This window comes from Paramacrobiotus metropolitanus, unplaced genomic scaffold, assembly GCF_019649055.1.
Source record: "Paramacrobiotus metropolitanus isolate TYO unplaced genomic scaffold, Prichtersi_v1.0 Parri_scaffold0000004, whole genome shotgun sequence".
Classification (NCBI taxonomy): Eukaryota; Metazoa; Tardigrada; class Eutardigrada; order Parachela; family Macrobiotidae; genus Paramacrobiotus; species Paramacrobiotus metropolitanus.
The window spans coordinates 3,536,424-3,561,038 of record NW_026570224.1 but is presented as its reverse complement, the minus strand read 5'-3'; the positions used below and the strand labels follow the sequence as shown (position 1 = coordinate 3,561,038).

Here is a 24,615-nt window from a genome sequence, read left to right as displayed (position 1 = left end):
CTCTGACACCACAGAACGAAAACCAAACACCACATTGGAAAGACTAAAGACAAAAGAAACCGAAAGTAAACAGCAAAAGCCATTCCGATTATTTTCTCCCTACAATGCCTTGTAATATGTACTGTACCCAGTTTGTAATGCTTGTTGCGCTATACGGATGCGGCTCGTATTAGTAAAACACAATAATAACATTAGCGTCACGAAATACAATAGTATTTTTACAGTTCCAAATTATTTTAGGATTCACTGAAATTTAGCCGTAAGTTTTCTTAAAATCAATCAAACAACATTTCCGTGTTCTTACCAAAGTGGACGTCATTATTCAGTGGACATTTGTAAGTACGACATCGATGCTGTGGAATCTGGAATACTCATATCCAGACATCCATCAGTGATGCCAGATGTGTGTAACATACTTTTTTGTCATATTAAAAGGTTTAATACATCAGTTCTTCGTCTGTTTAATCCGAGTATGATAGGTCACTGAAGGGAAACAACAACGCGACAAAGAGATTTTCCGATTGGACATTGTGCAAGAATGAAAAAATAAAATAAATACAAATTTCAACAACAACAAGCCATCTCATATTCAAATAAATACGCCTTTCTTAGGCCGACAAAGTCCATTAGTAAAATTTCTATGTAAGCGTTCAGGATGATTACAATGCACATGAGGCCTGCTAGAAGCAGGTTTGACCAGTCTCTCGGGCAATGGTTTTATAATCACATCTTGCCCAGTACACTTCCGCCTGCGTTTGTTCCCTTTTGATGGCTGTCCCGGAAGATTATGGGCGGTTGCGAGCTGATGTCTAAAAAGCCGAAATAACGTCACCTTTTAAATGCCGAAGGTCTGCTAAATGAACAGTACATATTGTCGAAGTTTTCAAGGACTCTGGATTCATTATTTACTATTAAATTTGCCTAATATGTTGGAATACCGCCATATTTAACGAAATATGTAATTATTTGTTTTCAAACATAAAAGTGCTCTTCGACGCAGAGCGACAAAATTACCTCAGAAGTATTTATTCTAATGATCTACTATGGTCGGCACACCGACGACCAGGGCTGTATAATACGGTGAACTGATTTAAATAGTATAATAATAAGAAAAGCGTAATTTACCCTGACGAAATCCGCTTGGTTGACGGTTTGCCGTTGTTGAACTGGATATTGTTCCGTTCGTGATTATGCATAACTAGCTGAGCCAATTCAGCATGAGTAAGGTCCGGACAGGCACGATTTGGTGACCATACGGCATTAGCATGCACATGTTTCGGTTGATTTCGATACCGACTATCGCCCATATTCGCCAATTTTTCGCAGTAGTGGGACATTCTGGGATGCATTGGCTCACAAGGGTAATGTTTCACGGGTGGATCTCTAATAATTTTCACCACGCGAACTTCTATGTGGTATGCTTCATTTGGATGTAGTGGTTTGCTGAGTTGATCCAAAACTCGTTCGTTCATTTCGCGCAGCAAAGCATTCGCATGCTACAAACAAAAAACAATGTGAATCTTAACTAAGTATGAAATCGAGGCGCCCGCAATAATAATTTACTGTTATAAAATTTCCTTGAGTTCAATCGGCATCTGTAAGAATTTATCCGGTGCTGGACCAGTTAATGAAAAATACATTACAGTATTTACACGATATGTCCTGTTATTAATAATTACACAACTGCAATTTGCAAATAACGTGCTATCCGTCTTTTGCTCAACCATTCTGTAATTTCTGTGTAAAAATCGAAGTCCAAGCATCAAAACAGAGATGCACAAGATTTTAGTAAGGATGCGTGTTTAAGTATGTGTTCTTCTATGGGATTTTAGGGGTATTAAGAAGATACTAATCGTGCATATTGTGTGGGACGTAACGAAAGCTAAGCGTGATTTCAGAAAATGAGCTCTTATTTTGACATCAAACCGTATTTCTGTAAAACTTATTAAAAATCGCCCTTATCCACAACTTTTATTAGGTTAAGGCATGGCGAAAACACCGACGCGCGTCAATATTGTACGATTTAAAAATCTTAAAACGGTCCACAATGCGCTATAAAGTAAATATTGCCAAATCGACGCCAGGGAAACAGGTTATGTACCACTTAAATCCAAGCCGCGGCGACATGGTACACACAGCGACAAACAGAAACTTAAAAGTAACATGTGGCGTTTGACGTAAATTATTATTAAACTCACCCGCTCCATTATTTGACCAGTACTGTTGCCGGTATCAGGAATTCTCCAAGCCCAACGGTGCTGCTCACTGACCGGCGACAACGCTGCTGCACGAGAATGCCGCATCTGTTCCGATGCACGATAACCTCCATTCGGTGGGTGATGATAAGACGGATTGGCGGTACTGCTGCAATCCGGCTTCCTTTGATAGTTTGTCAATTTATCATTTGACCTTTCTATGCCGCTGGGTTTGTATACATTGGCCTTATCGCCCATAATCAGCGGCGGCGGTGATGTAGTAATCAGCTTTAATCGCGATATTGGCACAGGTGATTTAATTGTCGTGCTGAGTTGTGGCTGCATTGCTTGATGATCATGAGCCGCAATTTGGCTATGGCGTAATACCACATCAGGGGATTGACGGGTTGAAAAGACTGCGGGATACTTTGACTGCTGGCAGTCTGTGGTGAAAATCTGGTGGTCTGGTCCCGGTTCTTCATTGTGCGTATGGGGGGATTGGGAGAAGCCGGTCTTCGACGCTAACTGTCGAGTGCTTATCGCGGTGCTTAGAACCGAGGAATTCGAGGATGATTCATAGTCGGAGCATGCAGATAATGCTCGGTAGCTCTCGTCTGTAAATACAAACACTCCTTTAAAGTTTACAATACAATATCAAATTCTAGCGTTAGAAGTCTGAAAAAAAGGACAGTAATTAGGTTTTATCAGAAGTATCAGTTAAAATTAAGCCGTGGGTAAACAAGTCATGGATAGCTGTATACACCGTGGCTGTACATACTGCCATACAGCAAGCCAAAACTGTACTCAAGGGGTTAGTCCCTTGAGTACAGTTTTGAGCAAGCGAGTCAATATTAATTTTATTCAGAACGGCGAAGTGCATGACTTCATATTTGATTTTCAAAAAAATTTTATGCCAGGCGATATCTTTTCGTAATCGTTGCAACTCTCTTCGGTTGGGCCTCTCGAGCCTCGACCACAAATTTATGAAGTAGTAGTATAAATTATTAGAAAGAAGAATAACTCGCAGAGACGTATCCGCATACGTGCTTTGTGCGCTGTTTAAGCAGCCTTGTGGATTATATTGTAGCACTACTGTTAGCCTTAAATAAAAAACAACCGCCAGATCTCTCTGATAAAAGTGATCCATAGTCCATACATATGCAGACCGTGATTAAAATATCCGCCGCCTCTGAAAATGCCGCTAAAATTATCATTGCGCAAACTCTACAGATTTATCAAGCTAACAAAATGTTTTTAAAAGTTGGGCTATAACTTGTCATTTTCTACCCTACAAGCAAATACAAAAACACATACGTTCTAACAATAAGTTCTAACGAAAAGCATCAAATAGCAGGACGTCTGTTGTGCAGTACGTACTATTAGTAGGCTCTTGTAATCTTATAACGTATTGTGTGCAAACAAAGCCTAATTTAAAAATTGAATTTTCCTACAGAATGCAAGCGTTTGGCTAGCCAAAACTGCTCAGAGGAAAGTAAATCAATAATATGTCTAATTGGCCAGTGCCACTTTTCATATCCTAGATTTTACTTTAATATGTTTTCGGAGCATAAGTTTTGTTTACTGGGCCATGTGCAATCTAAAACAAAACTAATTAATATAAACAACATATTGCAAAAACCAGATCACAGCAAGTCTGTAAGAATTCATAATGTAATTCGTAAAACATAGTACGTAATGTTTAACTATCTTCAAAATTCATCTTTGAGCAAACATACGAATGATACGATACAATTTGTACACCGCACCACCGGTAAAACATTTTACAGAAAATAACGTTCACGTCCTACGAGCCGAGCGGCGATAAAAAATAATTTACGAATGCAGCGCCATTTCCTTACCGTTTTTGAAGGAACGCTTGACTTTGCTAATCTTATTTCCCATGGGATAAAAATATAGTAACACGTTCAAAAATTAAAGATAACAACTGCAAGATGGGATAGACGGTACAGTTATCAAAGTGGAAATATCCCCCGTGCAAGGAATTCTATAACTGGATTTGCCGAATCTGTCAGGTTATTACGAATTATGCCAGCACGAATCAGAAGGCGTAGGCTCCGTATTCCCATTTGGGCACATAAATGTGCAGCTGATATATGCAAAGCTATTATACAAACATCCCGAAAAATAGATGAACAGAAAACTAATTAATTAGATGAATGCTTTCGCAATCGATAGTTTCCTGCCTAGTGGAGGTCTGAAAAGTGAACAAATAGACGCAAATGTGTACTGTACTACGCTGGTGCGATAAGAATGTTCGCAGCGCTAAAACCGGACCTATCTCGGTTGATCCAAATTGCTGCAGTTCACGTACTGGTTTTGGAATGGTTTACATATTTGCCTTTGCTGCCTTTACTGCTCGTATACTCATAACTCCCACAGAACCGGCAGAATCTAAAGATTTAACGCGCCAATCACCAGTCTGTCTGTTATAAGTCCAAGCGCAGTGAAAGCATTCGGTGCCCATTCAAAAATGACCCTGCACTTCTGCAGACCAGCGGTCCAGCAAGAGGAGTTATTACTTACAACAATGCGCTTTCTGCCTGGTGCAGTTGCAAGACGGCGAAGACGCAGAGACGTACGCGAAAATTACTGAACGTCCCGCTTTTGGTTCGAAGACTGTGAAGGCTTTCCTATTCGTCTAATTAAACTACAACAGTTCGGCATGGACTGGTCAGTGGTCAGATGTGTAGTTTTTATTCGAACGAAGATCGATGAATTAAAAACACCCCTGAACTAAAATAATACGTTCATTATTTTTATGAAACATTTACTGTACTGATGATATTGTATTGCTAGTATGTACAGTACGAGCAGTTATTACTGAGCTTTGCATTTGGAAATGAATTACGTGCTGTGTCCGCAATAAATTTACGTAGTTTAACTTAAATTTTCGGTGTATTGTAATCAAAGGTGTATTATATTTTTCTTTATCCGAGCCGGAATATACTGCATTGCTATCGTACCAATCAGTTGTAACGTTTGTGTAAAATGTTGTGTGGTCTATTTGGCTATTTTTAATACTAAGCAAAAACGACGCGTTTTGAACTGTATACTAATTTTTTAGCCCATGAACAATTGCGTAAAAGACCTAAACTAGCATAATTAATTTATTTAAAACTATAATGTGAATATATCTGTAGTACAAATGGCATGTACTGTATGCACTAGCCACTACCGTAATGTATGACTATAACTCGTAATGGACCTAAACTAAAGCAAAGTTTGGCGTTTCATGATCGCTTTTCTTATCAGTTTCGGTTTAGAGTGTGGCAACATACATAATTCAACGTATACAGCGGTGCTTTTGTCTTTGATCTTCCCGCGTCGATATGGAAAGTAGTTTTACGAGTAAGCTTACACACTGGGACAGAAGGCAGTTTAAAGGAAATTATAAAGTCAAAACGACAAACGCGCACATTTTGTGTAAACGGACAGGCATATGCAACCAATTGAAAAGACGGTGGGCAGTGCCAGAAGATGCATTTTGTTTTCGGTACATCATATGCCACATTATTCCTGCTTGCCATTTCTATTAAAAGTTGTATCGGGCTAGTAAGCGGCTCTAGTATATTGCAATTAATAATTTTTTATCAGTTAGCAAAAGCCGGGTCCCCAAATTATGAATATTTCACATATTTTGTATATTATATATATGCTTGCTTGCATGCCGCCATAACAGCAGCAAATGCAGCAAATTCAAATTGCTTTCATTGTGTTGCTACTGCTCTGTAGCTTATTAGCAGAACATTCTTTTATTTGTTTTATCGCTGTACATAGTAACGTAAGATGTAGTGTATATATCCGTATACAAATGTTATTGAGTGCTATGAGCGCGTTTGCATAAAGTTTGTAGTTTTCATCATCTAGTTTTCATCATCTTTTTTTTACTGACCAGTGAGTGGCCACACAAATCGTTTTTCCTTCGTGGCTTGGCTAACATAGTTTGCTTCTCAAAGCAAACTGCTTACTTATTTTAAAAGTACAAGTCTCGGACCCGCAGCACCACACCCTTGTGCTTCCAAAACCAGTTTGCAAATGTGCAACCGAAGCCTGTTTTCCCTTGGCCTATGCCCGTGAACTGTCATCAACTCGGACACAAAGAGCACTTGCGCCCATAAGCCATTTAAGTGACCCCGGCAAGGGCCATAATATCTCATTCTCCCATCCAAAATGACTATGCCGAGATATTTATTAGGGGCCATCCAAGGATACTCTAATTACCAACCGACCTGACATGCCAGTGAATTATAGCCCATAACGGCACTCATAAAAACCTTCATGCTTCTACCAGAACGCCAGATAAAAACTTCTCAAATGATAACTTGCGCAGTATACTACAGAATAAAACCATAAAAAGCACCACAAACACCGACTGGAAAATTAGAAACAGAAAAGCGCAAATTAGACAAAAACACCGCCTGGCGCATCCGCACGGGCATGCCGGCAGAATAACACAAAATATTTCCAGAAGAAAGTGGCCTAAAAACTGCCCGCCAATCTGGTAACTTGAATTCACTTCATAAGCGCATTGACCACGGCTTTAGTGTTTAAATTCTTCAAATCCGTGTAAGTCTGTCCAGTGCCGACGAAGACGATGGGCTGACCGGTGATATACGCCATGCTGACCGCAGCGCCAACTTTATCGTCGATCGTATCGAATTTCGTCAGAACGATGCCGTCAATAATGCGGGGCTCTTGTGCCTGCGAGAAATCGGCCAGCGCCTGATTGAATTTCACCACCTGATCCACGGCTTCGTTGCCGACCAGCGCTTCACCCACGAACAGTACCATATCCGGTTGATTGAGTTTGATAAGCTGCATACAACAGAACAAAATTCCGATTACGCTCTGGACCTCATTAATCAAATGCACATACAATTACAGGCGCACCAAACATACATATTTCTGATTAAATATTGATGTTGACTGTGCTTAGGTTAGCCGAGAGCCGTACGTGCGAACCGTACCATAGCACAATCATTTCGTGCAGGTACAGTAATTTCGTTAACGTTACTGTGATAACGTTCTGTAAACATTTAACAGCAAACGGCAGTCTGTCGCCGACAGAACAATAATTACGTTACTCATACGAATTCAAAAGGGAATTCAGCGGTACAAGCAGAGTAATTATATTACAGTTTTGTTTAGAAGCACAAGCCCCTCCTACAAACAAAGCTCTGCACCTTAACCCAGTGTATGCGAGGAAAACCCAATCTGCAAATTAACAATTCTATAATAATCTTCAATACCAACCTTTGCTAAGGACCGCATCAACGGTTCATTATCCTGCATGCGACCAGCCGTGTCCACCAAAACAACATCAAACTTATTATCACGCGCTGCAAAAGAAGCAAATGCGCTCGTTTGTTGGAAGTTCGATTTACATGCAACCAAAGCGTAACACACCATACTGAATGGCCTCCGCTGCTATTCCCGCTGCATCCTTTCCGTAGCCCTTCTCGTACAACTCCACCTGGCTGTTGGGATGTAATGTATTGAGACGCGCTCGATGAGTTCGCAGCTGCTCAACGGCACCAGCTCGGAATGTATCGCAGGCGGCAATCAACACCCGCAGTTCATTCTCCAGAAACCAGAAGCAAATCTAACAAAAAACCAAAGTAATTAAAACTCTGAAGCGATCACAGAATTTCGCATAACCCAAAAAAACTGTAGGAAAAAAGTATGCCAGGGCAACAATGGCTTCCATGTTTATACGAGTACCACTCACAATTAACTGTATACCAACCTTGGCAAGATTAGTGGATTTACCGACACCGTTCACACCGCAGAACGTGATGACAAACGGCTTCCCGGCTTTCTTGGCTGCCAACGCATCGCGAAGGACGTTGACAGGTTTCTTAGGTGTTAAAATTTTGACCAACGCATCTTGCAAAGCCGTTCTGACAACAGATGTGATCCCTAAAAATATTTTACATATTTTCGTGGTTCCAGAGTGATACATTAACGAACAAACGTTAAAGAAGTATATCAAAGTACAGCATACCTTCGAATGTCCCCAGGGATTTCCCTTCCAATTTCTCGCCGACTGAATTAACAAGCTTTTCCGCGATTTCAGCCGCAACGTTTTTCTCAATCAACAACACGCGCATTTTATCTAAAATAGGCGCTAGCTGGTCTTGAGAGATGGTTCGGTTGCCCACAAGACCTTTGAAAACGCTGAACATGGAACCAAAACCCTTCTTTGCCGGAGCTTTGGCGGCAGTTTTCTGTGCCGGCTGATTTTCCACTTCATCATCTTCATCACTGTACTCGTTCTCTTCTCCAACGTCAATATCCGGGAGTTCACCTCGCAATGTTCCAACCAACTGTAAAGATACAACAATATGAAAAACTAAGCAGTCTTAAGCCAGCGAAGTCACAGTTTTCAAATTTGATTAACTACAGACATTGTAAAGGTTTATCAATAAAATATGCGCTAAAAATAATAGTACTAACAACTAACAAATGCACCGAAACCACGATTCATACATTAATGTCAGCAGTCTCTTCCGTGCCATTGGGCTTTCCCGCGCCCTTGTCCTTGCTAAAATTCAAGCTGGCTGCCTCCTTCCCGCTGACGCCGTCATCCCAAGTCCGAGCCTGCTTCGTTTTTTTTTCATTCTTGGGTTTTCTGCAGCAATGAAAACTGTTGTGACTAAGCCGAAAATTAAAGTCTTTGTTACAGTAGGTATTACACTTACGCTTTCGGACTTGTAGGCCCACGCTTTGAAAACAGTTTCTCACGATTTTTAGTGATTTCGTCGTCACTTTTAGCTTCCACAGCTGTATTGGTTGCTTTTGGGGAATCTGAAAATTAATAAGACGCACACTAAACCACAACTAATGGAAAATTCAACTGACTTCCACGCTTAAATTCCATCAAATTACGAAAACTTGCACACCATACATACTTCCGCTACTTAAATTACATACATAAGTACAGTGAAACTTCTCTACAACATACACCCTCCGTTGCAGGCTTTCTGAATGTTACAGAGGGGTGTATGTTATACAGAAGCACTGCCCTTAGGGGCTCAGGGGCACAGCCCCCGGGGTGTTACTTCACCAAAAAATTAACAAAATATCAGAGTACATATGGACATTATTCGGTCTGAATGTTGGTTTTGCTGCCCTTTTGTATGCTTGGAGTTGGAAGATCCGGTACTAAACAGATTAAAAACAGAAGCCGGAACCTTCTTTTAAAGACACCGAAATGATTTTTTTCACCAGCCTGGCCAACCGTATGTTACACAGGGGTTGCAAAAGATGGTAAAACTGTTACCGGTTCCATAAAAGGTGTATGTTATAGCTGTAAAGGGATGAATGTTACAAATGAGAACTGCCCATGTGTTATAATCTACCGGACGGTTTGGTTCCGAGCATCATGCATGCAGAAAAGGGGTAAATGTTATAGGAAGGTGAATGTTAAGAGGAGTTTCACTGTACCGTACCACCTACGTATGCCATTTTATGATCTAATCATACCTTCAGGGGAACTGTCGACATCCATAATATTCTGAGGCTGTGATGTAAGCGTCTTCTCCGATTTGGCCGCTTTTGGCTTTTCTTTTTCCTTATCCTTTTTGGCTTCCCCACCCTTTTTCACAATCAAAGAATCAATTGTTTTTTTGGATTTTTCGGAATCTTGATATGTTTTCATGGCTTTCGGTTGTGCCAGCTCAACTTTAGCCTGATCTTCAGCTCGGCGCAAAACTTCTTTAAAGCAGGGCTCAAATTGTTCATACTGTCCATACGCGGTCAACTGCTGGTTGTTCTTGTATTCGTCGCGGAATCGTAACTGGATTTCATTCAAGAATTTATCCACATAATTCAATTGCAAAAATTTTTGGTAGCCAACCTAAAAATCAAAACGCCGTGAATGCTCAGTTATTGCAGGAATATTCATATGTCTGTCCCATACGCAGTTGATGGAACTAATTTTGTTCACTTGAAACACGCCTGCGACCTGGTCATTATGCATTTATTACGTACAAAAATTATACACACATTACAAAAATCAAGAAAATTAATTCTAACGTAAAACAAGTACCGCCTTAAAATTCTACTCTTTTCAGCTTACAAGAAAGAAGAAAACCAAAAAAGGCAAAACACCTTACCACAAAGACGAGATCAAATTCGTTATCCAGCTTATACTGTAACTGAAGGCTATCATGATGGAATTGTTGCTTTCCACCGCGTTCCTGGAAAAAATCACCTTGTGGCTACTGTTTGTCAGGTTTTGATAAGATAGCGAAGCAGAAAGTGCAAGGGTGAACCCGCTATCATTGCAACTTACTTCCAGCAACACGCTTCGGATAAGTGCGTTCACAGAGGGAAGAAAAAGCCCCTTCGTACTCTGGAAATAGAAGAGTACGATTCCGCCTTTGGAGAAGATAGTGAAGAAGTCCAACATTCTGGTCGATCTTTAAGGTCTGCAACAACAATTACTTGATAAACAATGGTAAATGCGACATATTTCTGGCTTTAAAAAAGTACCCACGAGCTGACTACGCAAACGTAAAAAAACGTAAACGTAAAAATGCAAAGAAAATGTATTTATTTCGACAGATCGTATGCACCATACTTCTCAGCTTCTGTTTCAATACGTCGAGTGCACACCAAGACTAACACAAGAAAATTATTAGAATCAAAGTGAATCAACCATTAGGTTTCACTAATTATAAACTATTAAAAATTTTTTATTATTGCTTACTTTTTTTATTATTTCATTATGATTCCCTTTATAAGAGTGAAGCTCAAAGAAATCAAGTAGCAAGTATTTTCTCAATTCCGAATTATTACTAGTACACTTAATAATAACCATATTAATTATTAAATCCTTCAGGTTTCTAGAGTGAAACCATTCTTGTATGGCCTCTAAACCGATTGTTTGTCAATGTTTTATTTTTTTTAAACAAATGCGCAGTATCTAAGCAAGCACTTAGCCAGCGTTTCAAAATACCCTGTGAAAAAATAAAGCGCAGTGCGTGACGAAAGCGTGAGTAAGTAAAAAGCGAGGACAGCGCAAATCTGGAATTGTGCTAACTCACCAATTATCCAGTAAGTTAAAGACTTAAAGTCACCGTAATTGAAAAGTCCCAGGTTTCTTGTCGCACACCAAGTAGCACTGTCGTAAACAGAAACAACAAAATCTGGTGACGCTTTGACTATAATTTCAGATAGTGATTTAATGCAGTTCGTGTAGTCTACTTCCAGTCGGAATTTTAGGGAAAAATCGGAAATATAACTCGGAGGACTACGACAAAATGAAAACCAAGTGTTAAACAAACTGATAAAATTCCTGTAATTCTGGTAAAAACATCTGACGCGTGGCAACACTTTACGGAAACGTGTTGCATAACATTTGTATGTACTGGTACTGTACAACAGCGGTGCTAGTACGACTCGCTGTGCTAGGTGGCAGTCACTGACAGCTGCAGTGACGTCAGTCAAATTAGGAAGGCAACCAGCCATCCAAAAACTGCAACGTCACTGTCTTAGCCGAAGACGTCATATATTGCGTACAGTGCTAAAGATAAATCATTCGGGTCTTCGCCCCGTCTGTGATCAGTGTGTTGGTCCACTGTTGGACCATTTTTTGGACCTTTTGTTTGGGCCGCCGACGTCTTCAGTCCCAAACGTACTTGCGGTTGTAATTTCAAACTTTCAAGGCGTGTAAACACAAAATATTCAAAAATTTAAACCATGCGAGTATAGTAACAACTGGAATTCGTAATAAAAAATGAGTATTTTCCCCTTCCGTGTTATTCTTTCTAATAATCCGCATTCTAGTCATGCCTCGTGCCGTTACCCCACTCGGGCTCGCTGATTCGGTCGCATACAGAGTGTGATGCCTGTGGAGTGTGGACTGGAGTCCCTAAAATCATTCCGTAATCAGACAGTTGATCATAATTCATAATTAAAAACCTTCTATTCTTATTGCTAGTGCACTTGAAGATCTTTAGCGTGTTTAAAACAGTTTCGAATCCAACTGAATACGGTTAGTATTAATAATTTTGATAGGTAAGTGACTTCTATACGACGTAAGTAACTTCTGTACGACAGCTGTTCATCAGCCTGTTTTTCAAGAAAATTTGTCATAACATTGATGACAAAAGCACAGAGGCTGAGGATGTTTCAAATTTATTGACGGATTAGTGATCATGACTACGTACCTTCTCTTTGTTGAAACAGACATTAATAAGGCACGTTGATTAAATTGGTAGATCGTTTGCACTCATAATTTCCGAAAAAGATGTCGCTGGAAGATAAATTCAAGACGTCCGCGGACACTGTCAAAAACCTGAAGACCTCTCCATCCGATCAGGAATTGCTGGAGCTCTACTCCCTGTACAAGCAGGCGACGGTGGGAGATGTTAATACACCTCGTCCCGGAATGTTGGCACTGAAAGAAAAGGCCAAGTGGGACGCGTGGAATGGGCGCAAAGGTGTGGGTAGAGATGACGCCATGCAGCAGTACGTCGACAAAGCTGAAGGCCTGGTTGGCAAGTACGGCACCAAGTGAATTTTTCAGGCTTGGGGGGTTTGCTTAAAAATTATTATTTGGTTAATGTTTATAATTGCCTGTCTTGCTGGTTTTATTATCTTGGATTTTCATGATTGAGTCAGTAAAGTTGTCGGTGCATTTCCAAATCTCGTACGGTGCTCATCGAAGTTTTCTGTCATTTTTTAACATATGTATTTGTGTTTTTTAAGCTATTGGGAATTTAGTTTAGGGTGCATTTTGCCGGTCAGCTCGAATATCTGTGAATTAAAAATTTCAAGCATTGTTGACTTTGTTGCAACGGAACTGAGAGTAACATATCGCTAGTCACTCGAAGTAGTTCAACAATTACAGAAAAAAATTGCAGTACTTTATTGGGTTATTGGAGTGAACATAGGATAGAAACAAAATTACGCGTCAATTACAATTACAGTAATTGCAAAAAAAGCTTTATCACATTAACCGCGACTTTAAGTATATCTATCTTTCGCTAATGCACCGATACTACGCGATGTGCTATTGTAATATCTTGGTTAAATATTTGTCACTGTAATTTGCTACTGTAATATCTTGGTCTTGGTTTATTTTTAAACATCGCGCGAAAAAGAAAATGAATCAGCTATTTTTCAGCGGAAGCACCCGCGCAGGATGCTGTTGACAGATTTGTTTAAAAATGTCGTGTGAAACGTCATTTACGCTACTACCACGGAGCAACATTAGTGTTGTATATAAATACCTCTCCGAAAAGCACTAAGATGATTTGACCAGTTCATTCACAAAATTATTGGAAGTGCGAACGAATTTTGCGATAATCATTTCGCAATCATGAACTGGGTCTGTGCTGCTAGTTTGCTCTTCGCTTCCGCGGTTGTGGTCTGTAGCTCGCCTATTTGGTACGAAAGTCTTTACCGCGGCGGTGCATATACTTCCGATGCGGTTTTCCCCGGCGAACAATACTGGACATCGGAAGATGGTGAATGGCGAGCCTTCGCCTACACCGGGATACGATACGCTTCCGCTAAGCGTTTCGAGGTGCGTGTATTTCTTGGGATATTGTTCCATGCCGCCGTTATTTTCAGATGCCTGTGATACGATTTGTGTGATTTTCTACGTGGTTGTGTAAGATAAATATCGATCCGTTATTTTGCAGCCTTCCACCTTGAACCGTAATCATGATTACTTGCGCAACACCAGCCAACCTAAACGCGGATTTGTGTGCCCACAAATCGCTAATGAAGCGCCGTATTCCAGTGGCGTACCACTGCCGCTAAACGAGGACTGTCTGTATCTGGACATTTATATTCCACCTGTGTTTAAAAATCACCAGAATCTCGGGTGGTCAAAATGGCCAGTTTTGATGTGGATTCATGGCGGTCAATTCAAAAGTACATGCGCTTTTTACTGACGCACAAAAAAGCAGTCGATTATCATACTGTACTTGTTACCTTGTAGCAAAAAACGGAGTATTTTTGTAAACAAAGCACAATAATACGTACACTACGTACAATGGTAGCTGCTTATTTATTAACTGTGTTTCTGCTTCTGTCACCTCTTTATTAGCTGTGCTTCTGTACATGTTATATGTTATATGAGGATAAGATCGCTGGGTAATGGGTATTATAAATTTTCTGTAGTGGGGCACAAAGATGCTTACAGCGCCGGGAATTTGGCGATGTCCAGTGGAAACATTGTTGTTGTGCCTAATTATCGTCTCGGACCGTTTGGTACGTACCGGCTTGTCGACTACTCGCATATATCATCCGTCAGTTTATTTCCTTGTGCGACTACAAAACGTTTGCCAGTAGTTATCTGCATCTCTAGAACTAATTTTGGCAAAATTAAAGACGCAGCGAAAGACGTTTTTTTTTCAGATAAATCTAGTGTCGAATATCGACAGGTTATTAAGGGATTTTTACTGGTTGGACATAGATGTACCACGTAGTTGCTCGAGAAAAATAATTTTATTTTCTTTGGCTTTAGGTTTCCTAAGTACCGGCGATCACGTGGCATCCGGAAACTGGGCGCTGTACGACTTAAAATTAGCCGTAAAATGGGTGCACAACAATATTCAGGGCTTTGGAGGCGAAAAAACGAAGTTGACCTTAGCTGGAGAACGGGCGGGTGCAGCTTTGGTGTCCATGCTTTTACTGGATGACGATGTGCGAGGTATCTGGTTGCATTTCTCGTTACTCGTTAATTAAATCAACAACAATATGGTGTCGATTTCAGGGTTGGTCCATGGCGCAGTGACCTTTAGCGGTAATATGTTTTCTCCGTGGGCAGTCCAGTCGGATCCCGCTGCTGTAACAAAGAGGCTTGCCATTGATGTGGGTTGTTCCAATGACACGAAACTTCTTACTGCCTGCCTAAAACGATTGACCACGGTCGAGCTATTGGATAGCGCGGCGAGAGTGGAACGACAAATGACCGATCTGCTGGTATTTCTTGTTAATTATTGCATTTCGGTGTGGTGGCTTTTTCTTTAATGCAATATGATTATATTTTAAGACTAATATGCAAAGTGTCATATTTAAATAGCTATACAAAATGCGCGTTTGGCCAGAGATTATATTGTTACGGTTTTGAATAGGGAAATTCATTATGGGCTCCCGTCGTCGATGGATTGCAAATCCAGTTTTTACCGTCATGGTTGTTGGATGGTCCGACGTGGGTGTTGAAAGGCGGCTACGTTACGGGATACTCGACCAATGACGCAGCTTGGCCGCTTTTAAGTGAGTTCTCAACTAAAATATCAGTGACCTTACAGTTTAATTTTGTTTTTGTTTTGCAGAAAAGATTCCACGGGTCTTCGGTCACGGTACGATCGATCAGGAATGGATTTACGCAACATTCATTCCATCGCTCCTCGAATTCGTTCAGCGCCACTGTGACAAACCTTCCAATCAGCAACATATGATCCAAACGGTGTATGACAAATATGGCTTCCTGTCAGCCAACAGTCCTGCCCAGTTGACAGAGAAGATTCTGCGGGTACGCGCAGTGTAAACAGCTTTTCTGATCATATGATGTGTGAAACGCCACTTCGACGTGTTCTTCCAGTTGACCAACGATGTCTTTTTCGTCATACCGGCAATCAAGGAGAGCAGCATGTATGCCAAACAATCTTCGGTGTCGACAGGCAATCAGCTCTTCGTCATATCCAGCGATGACAGCTATGAAACAAGATGTAAGTTGTAATGGTGCCAAAAGGCAGTATTGGATTGATGCGGAAGTGATGATGTATTGCATTTGCAGCCATATCGCCCAATCCGGAAACAGCGCATTTGTTCGGACTGGTCCAAGGGTCCACGTTGAGTAGTAATCGCAGTATCGAGGCGGTCAGCCGCGAGCTCCGCCGCCTAGTGGGACATATTGTTCGTTACGGGTAAATGAATTGTCGATGCTCTCCAACAATCATAAGCAACAAGTTAGCGTTATCCGTTCAACTGCATTTTATGAATGAGGTGCAGATATCCTGTGTATGTACCAGGTGTCATCAAAATTATCATATTTGTCATAGATTTGGACTCATTAGAATATTATTGTTTTGGTTTTTAATAATTGGAACAATAATTTAATAATAAAATTTATTATGGTTTGGTTATTAAGCCCTCTTGGTAACATATTGTGCCGTTGCATTCAATACATTATTTTTTTTACCACCGTAGGAAAGTTGTGGCACTGACAATTATCTCTTTATTTTCTGTAGTACCGGCTTTGGAACCCAGTTTAACCAGAAACTTGGCAATCAGATCATTCTTGGAAATGGACACGAGTGGCAAAGTACAAGGTCCAATATGGACGAACTGTTAAAGTTTTGGGAGCCTCTCCATAAAGCTGGGTGTGCTTAAAATTTTCACATGGCAACAAGTTTATTTTGATCACTTAACGAGTTTAAGTAATTGCTTCAAGTTACCGGTCTCGAACGATACTAGGGCCCCACTGCCTTATGTGCTGAACTGGTGTTTATTTTGTGCTAACTGAGTTGTAGTATTATCGCGTTTTGAGCTCCTGCATATTATACTAAAACCGGTATCCAGTTTTTAATAATAATAATATATTTGTGATTATGAATACACCTTTGTGGTGGATTTTAAGTATTTTTTTCTGTGGACTGGATTATACTGCACTAATGCCCAGTTGTTAATAAAGTAATTAACTCTTAACAAAGTTTTAATAAGTAGCAAGGATATAAGTACTGTATATGTATGTATTAAGTGATTACGTAACTGGCCAGTATGTAGATAATAGTTCCAATTAGCTCAAGCAAAAGATCGCACATCTTGAAATTGAACTTCGTAATTGGTCCACATTTTCAGCGTCTTGTAATCAATTGTGCAGACTGCAGACTGTGCACTACAAAAGAATTTAGTGCAATAGCGATTTATGGCGCACACGGTACTGCATGTACATACAATTGTACAATATAAATATGTCAAAAAGGCACACAGGGCACCAGAAAAACCCAGAAAAACATTCTACACTCGTTTGGACTGGACGTTGATTTTAATTGCCGTACGCACGTGATCTAGGGACTGGGAAAACAAATTAACGCTAAACGAATTCTTTTGTTGTTGAAAATAACCGCCAATTAAGACATCCCAGAATGTTGTGCGCCTCCCTTACTCTAATTTTGTGCGCAGTAGCCATACTTCCGGCTAACGCAGGTGAAAGTACTGTAGACGACGGTCAGGTTCAGCTTACTCCTGAAATAATTCTTACCGGGGAAAAGTATGTATGCGAAAAAAATCCTTCCAAGCACGGATATGCATATTATGGAATCCGCTACGGCAATGCCAAAAGATTTAAAGTGAGCACGGGAAAGATGTAATTGTAAATGTCTGACAATCCGGTTGTAGCTATATTAAAGATGCCTCACGTGAATTGGTAGTATTTACGGTTGTTCTTTCTAGCCATCAGAAGTTAACACGGATTATTCGTATTTAAGTAGTCCAACTCGTGGCCCAAAACAGGGCTACGTTTGCCCGCAGCATCCCATGGCTTTTCCGGGACTTCCGATGCGTGAGTATGCGTTACATTCGAAATTTATTTCATTAAGCTCCGAAACCAATGCGACTAAATTTAGTTGTGTGTTATCAACCGGTACTCCGTATAGGTAATTTATCAATGAGTGAAGACTGCTTATACCTGGATGTATACGTTCCACCAATTAGTAAAGAGAAACCGGCGGCATTTCCTGTTTTGCTTTGGATCCACGGCGGCGGATTTCAGTGTTCGTACATTGCAGAATTCGAATTTGCTGCTCTTTAATTTTTAATATACCAAACTCTTTTTTTAGTTGGTGAAAAGGATCTCTATAATGCTACGGGGCTGGCCGCCGCCATTGATGCAGTCGTGGTCACCATAAATTACCGTCTTTTCGCTTTTGGTCAGTAGAAAATTAAATACGAATACCTACAAAAACTTGTAAAAAATACGAATACCATCGCAAATCAAGGTGTAACAGGCATTATAATTACTGGTTATTGTACGGTCCAGGATTTTTGACTACCGGCGATGGCGTTCTTAAAGGCAACTATGGACTTGGCGATGTTAAAACCGCCCTGAAATGGGTTAAGCAAAATATTAGGAAATTCGACGGAAATGCCGATGCCATCACTATACTGGGAGAAAGTGCTGGAGGCGCTCTCACATCGGCTGCGTTTCTTGATAAAAACGTTCGCGGTGTGCTATTCGCTTCATAGAAAAAGCAGCTATCTGAACCTGAAGATGTTAAACAAAAGTTGATTATGAAATTCTTATTTTCTACAGAAAACGTTCGCGCCGCTATCGCTATGAGCGGCAGCATGCTGACAGTATGGGCCATGAATCACGATGCAAAACTCGGTGTCGTGACCTTGGCAAATCTATTGGGATGTCCGGTAAATCAAGGCACTGCCTCGATGGCGCAGTGTATTGAAGAAGCGCCGTTTGAGAAGATACTGAATGTGTCCACAGGAATTGGAAAAAATATTACGGTAAGTGTGCTGTGGAAACACCATCAAATGGCTATAATTGATTTGATTAATAATTGTTGCTGGATTGTTAACTTTTATGTACTCTGTACATATGTGATTACGATTAATATATGTACAAGTAAGTGCAAGATGCTGATTAGCAGTAGGAAACCGTTATCTTGAAATATTTTAGATGCAATTTTTGTTCGCTCCGGTAGTCGATGGAGAACAGTTGAGTGACAAACCCGCTCAAATGATACCAAAACAGGAAAATTCGGATTCTAAAGCAAATTTCATCACTGGATTCTTGCGCGAAGATTCTTCGTTAATTTTGGCTAGTAAATGTGGAGCTCAGCTGTCGTACAATTTGTCTGATACAATCTAAATAGAAAACGTTTTGCACACAGTGATGAATAGGGACCTGTTCGCCCCAAATGCTACATTTAATCACGAGACTGCCAAGAAACTTGTTTCGAACGCCATCCGCCTGTTATCGCCGTGTGACCTTTCGGATACAGTCGAACAAGTCCTGGAGCAATATAAAATTGTGGAAAGCGACGAACGCCGGGATTTGATACGAAAAGTTTATCATGTACCCTTACATCTTTTTAACTACCTATACAAGATTAACTGATCAACAAAATAATGCATTCTGCCAGGTAACTACGGATCTGAAATTCGGCTTTCCGGCGATTCAAGAAGCGTTGTTATATGCCAACAGAACCTTTTCCTCTTCTGTCCCGAATCAGCTGTACCGCATATCCTACGATCCACAATATCAAGGCTTAGGTAACAATCTGCAATTTTGCACTAACGGTAAATTCTAAATCCATTCTGCTACAGGGTTGTCAAACAATTATGCGCACATAGGGAAAGTTTTTGAAACAGACAAGGTTCTACTGAAGTTTATTAAAGTGCTTACGGTATAATGTATATGTATTACATGTATTGTATATTTGCAGGAAGCTTCCATGTTCTCGACGTCGTGCTCTTGTTTTCTGGCCAGTTAAAGGCTCTATTGGCTAACCAGACTGTTGACGATCAGGTTGTCGCTGATTTTCGAGAAATGTTTCGCCAAGTTGCCCACACAGGGTAAGCTTTGTGTTGTCGCATTTGTAAATTTACTGAAGTGTTTTCGTATTCCTTATGCACCACTAAATTACGTGCAAGATTGCTTGAAGACATTACCGTGCAAGTATGTTTTTATGTAGTTTAAGTGTGCACAACAAAATCTTAAAAATGCATGTACGTAATTTCGTAGGCGTATAGACGGCCCTGATGTCGGCACGGAAGTGAAATACATGGAATTTGGTCAGTCTGGGAAATGGGAAACCGGCACGGATGATTTTAGGGGCACTGTTAATTTCTGGTCTAACATTATACAGAATTCTCGAAACTGTTCTGCAACCAAATTAAAAGATATTTCTTCCGGAAAATAACTATTAAACGTTTTGGGCATTGGAAGAGTTTTACTAGAGTTTTGTGCCGCGAAGTTGTATTTTCTGACTACTACCACATCAGCAGCCTTGTGCTGTTAAAAGGCCGTTGCTGTTGTTTGAAGAATCATAAAGACGTTATAAAATGATACTCCGCGGAGACATTAATTTCTTATATCGCACAAAATTCTTAAACCAAAGAACTACTTGCAGTCATGCATACAATATGGCTCAGAAAATCTGTGTTTTGACTGTAAAAACCGTGATGCCACAGATACGAGTAACAGATCGTAGTAACAAGATCGCTATCAGGCTGCCGGCGGGTTGCAATCTTGTTGGCGCTGAAAATAATCATCAGGTTTTAATCGCATTCGCCGGTAATCTGCTGTTCGGAATACTTTTTCCTCTGCTCAGTATTGCTGGAAGGAAAGTTTTTGGATGTTTGGCGGTTACAAAATTTGGAAGTTTTTTAATTGCTTATTTGCAAAATGAATCAAATAATGAATTTTCTTCGCATTTTGTTTATCTGGATTGTTTGTGTATCGTTCACTGCTGCCGAGAACGAGCAGCTGAGCCAAGAAGATCATGTGCAGCTCACACCGGAAATCACTCTGACCGGCGAAAAATATTCTTGTGAGAGGTGTCTCTCAAAATCTGGATATGTCTATTACGGAATTCGTTATGGGGTAGCTAAAAGGTTCGAGGTAATTCTATAACCGGTGTATTTTAATAACCTATTCGGTGTTTTTTCATGACGTCATAACCGTGTTAAATATTAAATATCCACTTCGAGGCGATCTGTGAGCATTGCGACAGACTGTGTATTACCTATATATTTGTGTGGTAACCCGCATTTTGAACTGTTCTTCCCAATAATTTTAAGTAATTTTCCACTGCAACCAAACTGCAATCAACAACGAAAATTTTGCATCACGTACAAGGTTTCCAACCGTTGATATTTTGTCAGTTGAAAGTTTACCGCAGTAATTTTCAGCATGCCGAAGAAAACCATGATTTCTCGTATTTCTCCAATCCGGATCGACCGAAACAAGGCTATGTATGCCCTCAACATGTTACTGCGCTTCCTGGCTTTCCTTTACGTAAGTTACAAATTACAATAACTGTATCTAATTTCATGAAAGTGAGTTAACAATATGAAACGATACTGATAAGAAGGTTTGAGTTTTCACGGGAAACGTAATGGTGCTTAAACTTGAGATTTCTTTTAACAGGTAACTTGACGTTGAACGAAGACTGTTTGTATTTGGACGTGTACGTGCCATCGGTTAAACAAAGCACAAAAGACAAAAAGCTTCCCGTTTTATTCTTCATCCATGGTGGCGGTTTCCAAAGTACGTATACGTGAGATTGGACTTATATACTTGTAATAATAGTACGCAATATATTATATCTTGATCCTTGTAGGAAATATAGCAGTTCATGAGTATTTTTTGCAGTCGGCGACAAAGATTTGTACAATGCGACCGAGCTAGCAGGAGCAGTCAATGCAGTGGTCGTCACGATTAATTACAGAGTGTTTGCGTTTGGTACGTTCAAACTTCACAGTAATTATCATACTATTTGATGCTCTTTATGTTATACTAGTATGTGCGATACAAAGTGGACTTATATTTTTTAAAATGGAAAGCGATTTAGGATTTTTAAGCTCAGGAGACGGAGCAATCAAAGGTAATTACGGAATCGGAGATGCCAAGGTGGCCTTGAAATGGGTAAAGAAAAACGTTGCAAAATTCGGTGGGGATCCGGAAGCAATCACCGTTTTTGGAGAAAGCGCGGGAGGTGCGCTGACTTCAGCAGTATTTCTCGACAAAGATGTCAGAGGTACGAATTACGGGACGATCAAGAACAGCACTTTATTATACGAGTAGTCGAGTACATATAAGTTACAACAGAAGCCTTTGGTCGATATTTGCATAATACTATGCTGTTATTTTAGCCAGCTAATGAGAGAAAAACACGTTTTGCATTCTTTGCAGAAAGCGTTCGTGCCGGTATAGCCATGAGCGGAAGCATGCTGTCGTCGTGGTCTGTCAATCGGGCGGCAAAAATTGGTTATGATACAGTTGCCAAAGAACTTGGATGCCTTAACGCCTCACAGGCGGAAGTCGTCCAGTGCCTTAAGGACGCTCCCATGGAAAAATTGCTAAAAGTTACCGAGTTCATCGGTAAAAATTTTACAGTACGTACAATCAACCGCGGACTTATTTTAATTACAGTATTGATAAACCATTACAAACAAATAAAATGTTACAACTGATTTCGCACTATACCATCGTGGTAGTTGTGCTTATTGTTAGATGTGGTTTATGTTTGCTCCTGTAATCGATGGCGAACACGTAACGGAGCCTCCTGCTCAAATGATCAGCAAACAAAAACAAAGCGAGTCTAAACGGGAGGGCACTTTTATCACCGGATTTCTGCGGGAGGATTCGTCACTATTGATGATGTGTAAATATCCTCACTAACGATATTGTCTGAATGATTATTGCGTATTTTAACATAAAACCATTTTTTTCGTTTTTGACATTTTTTTTTCACTAGTGGCCCAACGGGATCTCTTTCTGCCTAACTCCACTTTTGATTTCCACGTTGCTAAAAAAATCGTGACGGACAACGCTCGTCTAATGCACCCTTGCAACCTTACGGACACGGTGGAACAAATTCTGCGGTACTATAAGCTCGCTGAAAATGACGATCGCCCCACTACTATGCGAAAAACTTACCATGTAAACAGTGCCATGATTATTTAACCATAATGATACATGAATTGTATAATTATGTCGCATTAACGAGTTTTGTATTATTTGCAGATAGTTACTGACCTCACATTTGGTTTTCCGGCAATTCAGGAAGCTCGTGTTTATGCCAACCGGTCTTTTTCTTCTGAAGTGCATAACCAGCTATACCGTATTTCTTATGATCCGAATTACAACGGTTTAGGTAAAGAAAAATAGCGCCAATAAGTTGTGTGAGTACTTCCTTGAAAGGTGGTTCCTGCGACGATATGTATGCATGATAATTTACAGGAAGTTTTCACGGGTTGGATTTAATACTATTGTTTCATGGGCCAATCAAAGTCCTGATGGCTAATCACACCGTGGATAATGAAATTATCGATAACTTCCGGAATATGTTCCATCAAGTGGCTCACAACGGGTAATTAAATTAAACTTACTTTACTGCAACAAAATAACAACCCATTATTTACAGGTTTCTCAAGCTACTTATTTTTAATTATTTGTCCATTTTGCGTGTTGACCTTTCTTTGCGTTTGCAGTCACTTAGAAGGCCCAAATGCCGGTGCGGGCTATGTGGAATTCGGTCAGTCGGGAAAATGGGAAACCGGTACAGAAGATTTCAATGACCTTTCTCAGTTTTGGACAAAACAAATTGAAAACGCCCGAAGCTGTGCAACACCCCCCCAACTAAAAGATGCAGCGTCTACAAAGAGTGCGTAACCATTTTGCAACAACCTCATAGAGCCAAATGTTTGGTTGTGGCGACAGAGTCGTCAAACTCGCTACCGCAAGGAACTGTCGTTGTTCAATTTACTCCAGTCTGATTCACTCACACAGTTTTGTTAATAATTACTACATGTACATCTGGCATCTCATGATGTGCTGAATTACATAATAAAATGAGGCAGTTACTGCAGTTGTACAGATTATTTAAAGTGGCTATTTAACTATTCTTCTGGCATATGAAATTAATAATGTAGCATAATAAATGTACTCAAAACCAGTCACGGTAGCATTCGACAATAATACTTCATCGATAGTACGACGGGACCGAGGAAATTCCGTCAACAAAAATTTATGAAACGAGCCTGTTATACGGAATTTCGGATTTCATATCAAATCTTGCCAACGACAGGCTTTTTTCAGCTACTAAGTCGATCTCCAGCTTCACAGCAATTTTATCGTCCATTTCCTCCTCGGCGTCCTGCAATATGTAAATCAAATCAATACCTTCTCTTGGGCAACATAATATATTTATCATTCATTTTGGCATTTCTGTTGTATGGCTCCAAAGGTCGTTAATAATCGATTCGTGGTAAACGACGGTTATCAACATAAATTAATGCTCCAACATTCCTCTTGGTGCATTCACTGTATCGTACAAGTTCTTGTACTTTCACGCTTACTTTTCTTTTTCTTTGTTGGCACCCTAGCTGCCACAGGATTGATGTAGGTAGGGAATGGTCCCATACCATACACCGGCCAGCTGCTTGTAAATACATGATGGAATGCTGGATTAACAGACCTTCCCTGAGCACCACTGAAACCAGGAGCGGATGGATTCGTCACCGGCGGTGATAAAAGATGTACACTCTGCGAATTGCTGCAGCTGACCGCTGCCACTTTATCCCAAAAATGTACTAATTCGCGCAATTTGAAATCTGAAACCTTTTCCCAGGTTTCACTCTGGCCCAGGTGCAGCATATTGCCACGACTAGGCTGGAATTGATCTCCAAAAGCATT

The 24,615-nt window shown here is 40.3% G+C and overlaps 7 protein-coding genes across 8 annotated transcripts; 4 read left to right on the top strand and 3 right to left on the bottom strand.

Annotated features, from left to right (window-relative positions):
* Positions 1-451: 451 nt before the first annotated feature.
* LOC129602712 (uncharacterized) lies at positions 452-4,541 on the bottom strand. Its single transcript, XM_055501822.1, has 4 exons — positions 4,055-4,541; positions 2,199-2,809; positions 1,126-1,496; positions 452-809 (listed from the first exon to the last, which is right to left on the bottom strand). The coding sequence occupies exons 1-4, from the start codon at positions 4,095-4,097 to the stop codon at positions 590-592; spliced, it is 1,245 nt and encodes a 414-aa protein (XP_055357797.1). The 5' UTR covers positions 4,098-4,541; the 3' UTR covers positions 452-589.
* A 1,850-nt stretch (positions 4,542-6,391) lies between these two features.
* On the bottom strand, positions 6,392-11,553 carry LOC129600339 (signal recognition particle receptor subunit alpha homolog). The gene is made up of 11 exons (XM_055498824.1): positions 11,267-11,553; positions 10,513-10,648; positions 10,334-10,417; positions 9,702-10,074; positions 8,918-9,023; positions 8,706-8,847; positions 8,221-8,542; positions 7,963-8,135; positions 7,623-7,818; positions 7,470-7,555; positions 6,392-7,031 (listed from the first exon to the last, which is right to left on the bottom strand). Exons 2-11 carry the CDS (start codon positions 10,627-10,629, stop codon positions 6,729-6,731), a joined length of 1,902 nt encoding a protein of 633 aa, XP_055354799.1. The 5' UTR covers positions 10,630-10,648; positions 11,267-11,553; the 3' UTR covers positions 6,392-6,728.
* Positions 11,554-12,056: 503 nt separating this feature from the next.
* Positions 12,057-13,010, top strand: LOC129600359 (putative acyl-CoA-binding protein). 2 transcript variants are annotated; one of them, XM_055498857.1, is made up of 2 exons: positions 12,057-12,216; positions 12,443-13,010. In XM_055498857.1, the coding sequence occupies exon 2, from the start codon at positions 12,472-12,474 to the stop codon at positions 12,739-12,741; it is 270 nt and encodes an 89-aa protein (XP_055354832.1). In that variant the 5' UTR covers positions 12,057-12,216; positions 12,443-12,471; the 3' UTR covers positions 12,742-13,010. The 2 variants fall into 2 exon arrangements, with proteins under 2 accessions (XP_055354832.1, XP_055354823.1); XM_055498848.1 differs by having other exon boundaries at positions 12,067-12,239.
* A 293-nt stretch (positions 13,011-13,303) lies between these two features.
* On the top strand, positions 13,304-16,861 carry LOC129600350 (carboxylesterase 5A-like). Its single transcript, XM_055498835.1, has 10 exons — positions 13,304-13,752; positions 13,871-14,105; positions 14,355-14,444; positions 14,701-14,886; positions 14,950-15,158; positions 15,311-15,452; positions 15,512-15,711; positions 15,781-15,907; positions 15,976-16,105; positions 16,430-16,861. Exons 1-10 carry the CDS (start codon positions 13,546-13,548, stop codon positions 16,569-16,571), a joined length of 1,668 nt encoding a protein of 555 aa, XP_055354810.1. The 5' UTR covers positions 13,304-13,545; the 3' UTR covers positions 16,572-16,861.
* A 305-nt stretch (positions 16,862-17,166) lies between these two features.
* On the top strand, positions 17,167-20,262 carry LOC129599774 (acetylcholinesterase-like). Its single transcript, XM_055498091.1, has 11 exons — positions 17,167-17,530; positions 17,634-17,742; positions 17,837-17,953; positions 18,020-18,109; positions 18,220-18,405; positions 18,493-18,698; positions 18,871-19,015; positions 19,085-19,269; positions 19,337-19,466; positions 19,640-19,769; positions 19,939-20,262. Exons 1-11 carry the CDS (start codon positions 17,327-17,329, stop codon positions 20,114-20,116), a joined length of 1,680 nt encoding a protein of 559 aa, XP_055354066.1. The 5' UTR covers positions 17,167-17,326; the 3' UTR covers positions 20,117-20,262.
* Positions 20,263-20,484: 222 nt separating this feature from the next.
* LOC129599764 (liver carboxylesterase 1-like) lies at positions 20,485-23,798 on the top strand. Its single transcript, XM_055498080.1, has 11 exons — positions 20,485-20,817; positions 21,108-21,213; positions 21,346-21,465; positions 21,571-21,660; positions 21,770-21,955; positions 22,111-22,313; positions 22,432-22,582; positions 22,676-22,860; positions 22,945-23,074; positions 23,161-23,290; positions 23,412-23,798. The coding sequence occupies exons 1-11, from the start codon at positions 20,602-20,604 to the stop codon at positions 23,590-23,592; spliced, it is 1,698 nt and encodes a 565-aa protein (XP_055354055.1). The 5' UTR covers positions 20,485-20,601; the 3' UTR covers positions 23,593-23,798.
* Positions 23,748-24,611, bottom strand: LOC129602737 (uncharacterized). Its single transcript, XM_055501870.1, has 2 exons — positions 24,279-24,611; positions 23,748-24,076 (listed from the first exon to the last, which is right to left on the bottom strand). Exons 1-2 carry the CDS (start codon positions 24,574-24,576, stop codon positions 24,051-24,053), a joined length of 324 nt encoding a protein of 107 aa, XP_055357845.1. The 5' UTR covers positions 24,577-24,611; the 3' UTR covers positions 23,748-24,050.
* Between the last annotated feature and the right edge of the window lie 4 nt (positions 24,612-24,615).

Bases quoted from the DNA above. Each gene is read 5' to 3' on its own strand.
- LOC129600350 (XM_055498835.1), top strand. From the start codon at position 13,546: ATGAACTGGGTCTGTGCTGCTAGTTTGCTCTTCGCTTCCGCGGTTGTG. The intron at 14,106-14,354 runs GTACATGCGCTT...AATTTTCTGTAG, and splicing joins TCATGGCGGTCAATTCAAAA to TGGGGCACAAAGATGCTTAC. The intron at 15,712-15,780 runs GTACGCGCAGTG...GTGTTCTTCCAG, and splicing joins TGACAGAGAAGATTCTGCGG to TTGACCAACGATGTCTTTTT.
- LOC129599764 (XM_055498080.1), top strand. From the start codon at position 20,602: ATGAATCAAATAATGAATTTTCTTCGCATTTTGTTTATCTGGATTGTT. The intron at 21,956-22,110 runs GTACGAATTACG...CATTCTTTGCAG, and splicing joins TCTCGACAAAGATGTCAGAG to AAAGCGTTCGTGCCGGTATA. The intron at 22,583-22,675 runs GTAAATATCCTC...TTTTTTCACTAG, and splicing joins TTCGTCACTATTGATGATGT to TGGCCCAACGGGATCTCTTT.
- LOC129602737 (XM_055501870.1), bottom strand. From the start codon at position 24,576: ATGCTGCACCTGGGCCAGAGTGAAACCTGGGAAAAGGTTTCAGATTTC. The intron at 24,077-24,278 runs GTAAGCGTGAAA...TACATATTGCAG, and splicing joins GCCAACAAAGAAAAAGAAAA to GACGCCGAGGAGGAAATGGA.
- LOC129602712 (XM_055501822.1), bottom strand. From the start codon at position 4,097: ATGGGAAATAAGATTAGCAAAGTCAAGCGTTCCTTCAAAAACG. The intron at 1,497-2,198 runs GTGAGTTTAATA...TTTTGTTTGTAG, and splicing joins CTGGTCAAATAATGGAGCGG to CATGCGAATGCTTTGCTGCG. The intron at 810-1,125 runs GTAAATTACGCT...TCGGCTTTTTAG, and splicing joins ACCAAGCGGATTTCGTCAGG to ACATCAGCTCGCAACCGCCC.
- LOC129600359 (XM_055498857.1), top strand. From the start codon at position 12,472: ATGTCGCTGGAAGATAAATTCAAGACGTCCGCGGACACTGTCAAAAAC.
- LOC129600339 (XM_055498824.1), bottom strand. From the start codon at position 10,629: ATGTTGGACTTCTTCACTATCTTCTCCAAAGGCGGAATCGTACTCTTC. The intron at 8,848-8,917 runs GTAAGTGTAATA...TCATTGCTGCAG, and splicing joins GGGCCTACAAGTCCGAAAGC to AAAACCCAAGAATGAAAAAA. The intron at 8,543-8,705 runs GTATGAATCGTG...GTATCTTTACAG, and splicing joins AAGAGACTGCTGACATTAAT to TTGGTTGGAACATTGCGAGG.
- LOC129599774 (XM_055498091.1), top strand. From the start codon at position 17,327: ATGTTGTGCGCCTCCCTTACTCTAATTTTGTGCGCAGTAGCCATACTT. The intron at 18,110-18,219 runs GTCAGTAGAAAA...TGTACGGTCCAG, and splicing joins TTACCGTCTTTTCGCTTTTG to GATTTTTGACTACCGGCGAT. The intron at 18,699-18,870 runs GTAAGTGTGCTG...GAAATATTTTAG, and splicing joins GAATTGGAAAAAATATTACG to ATGCAATTTTTGTTCGCTCC.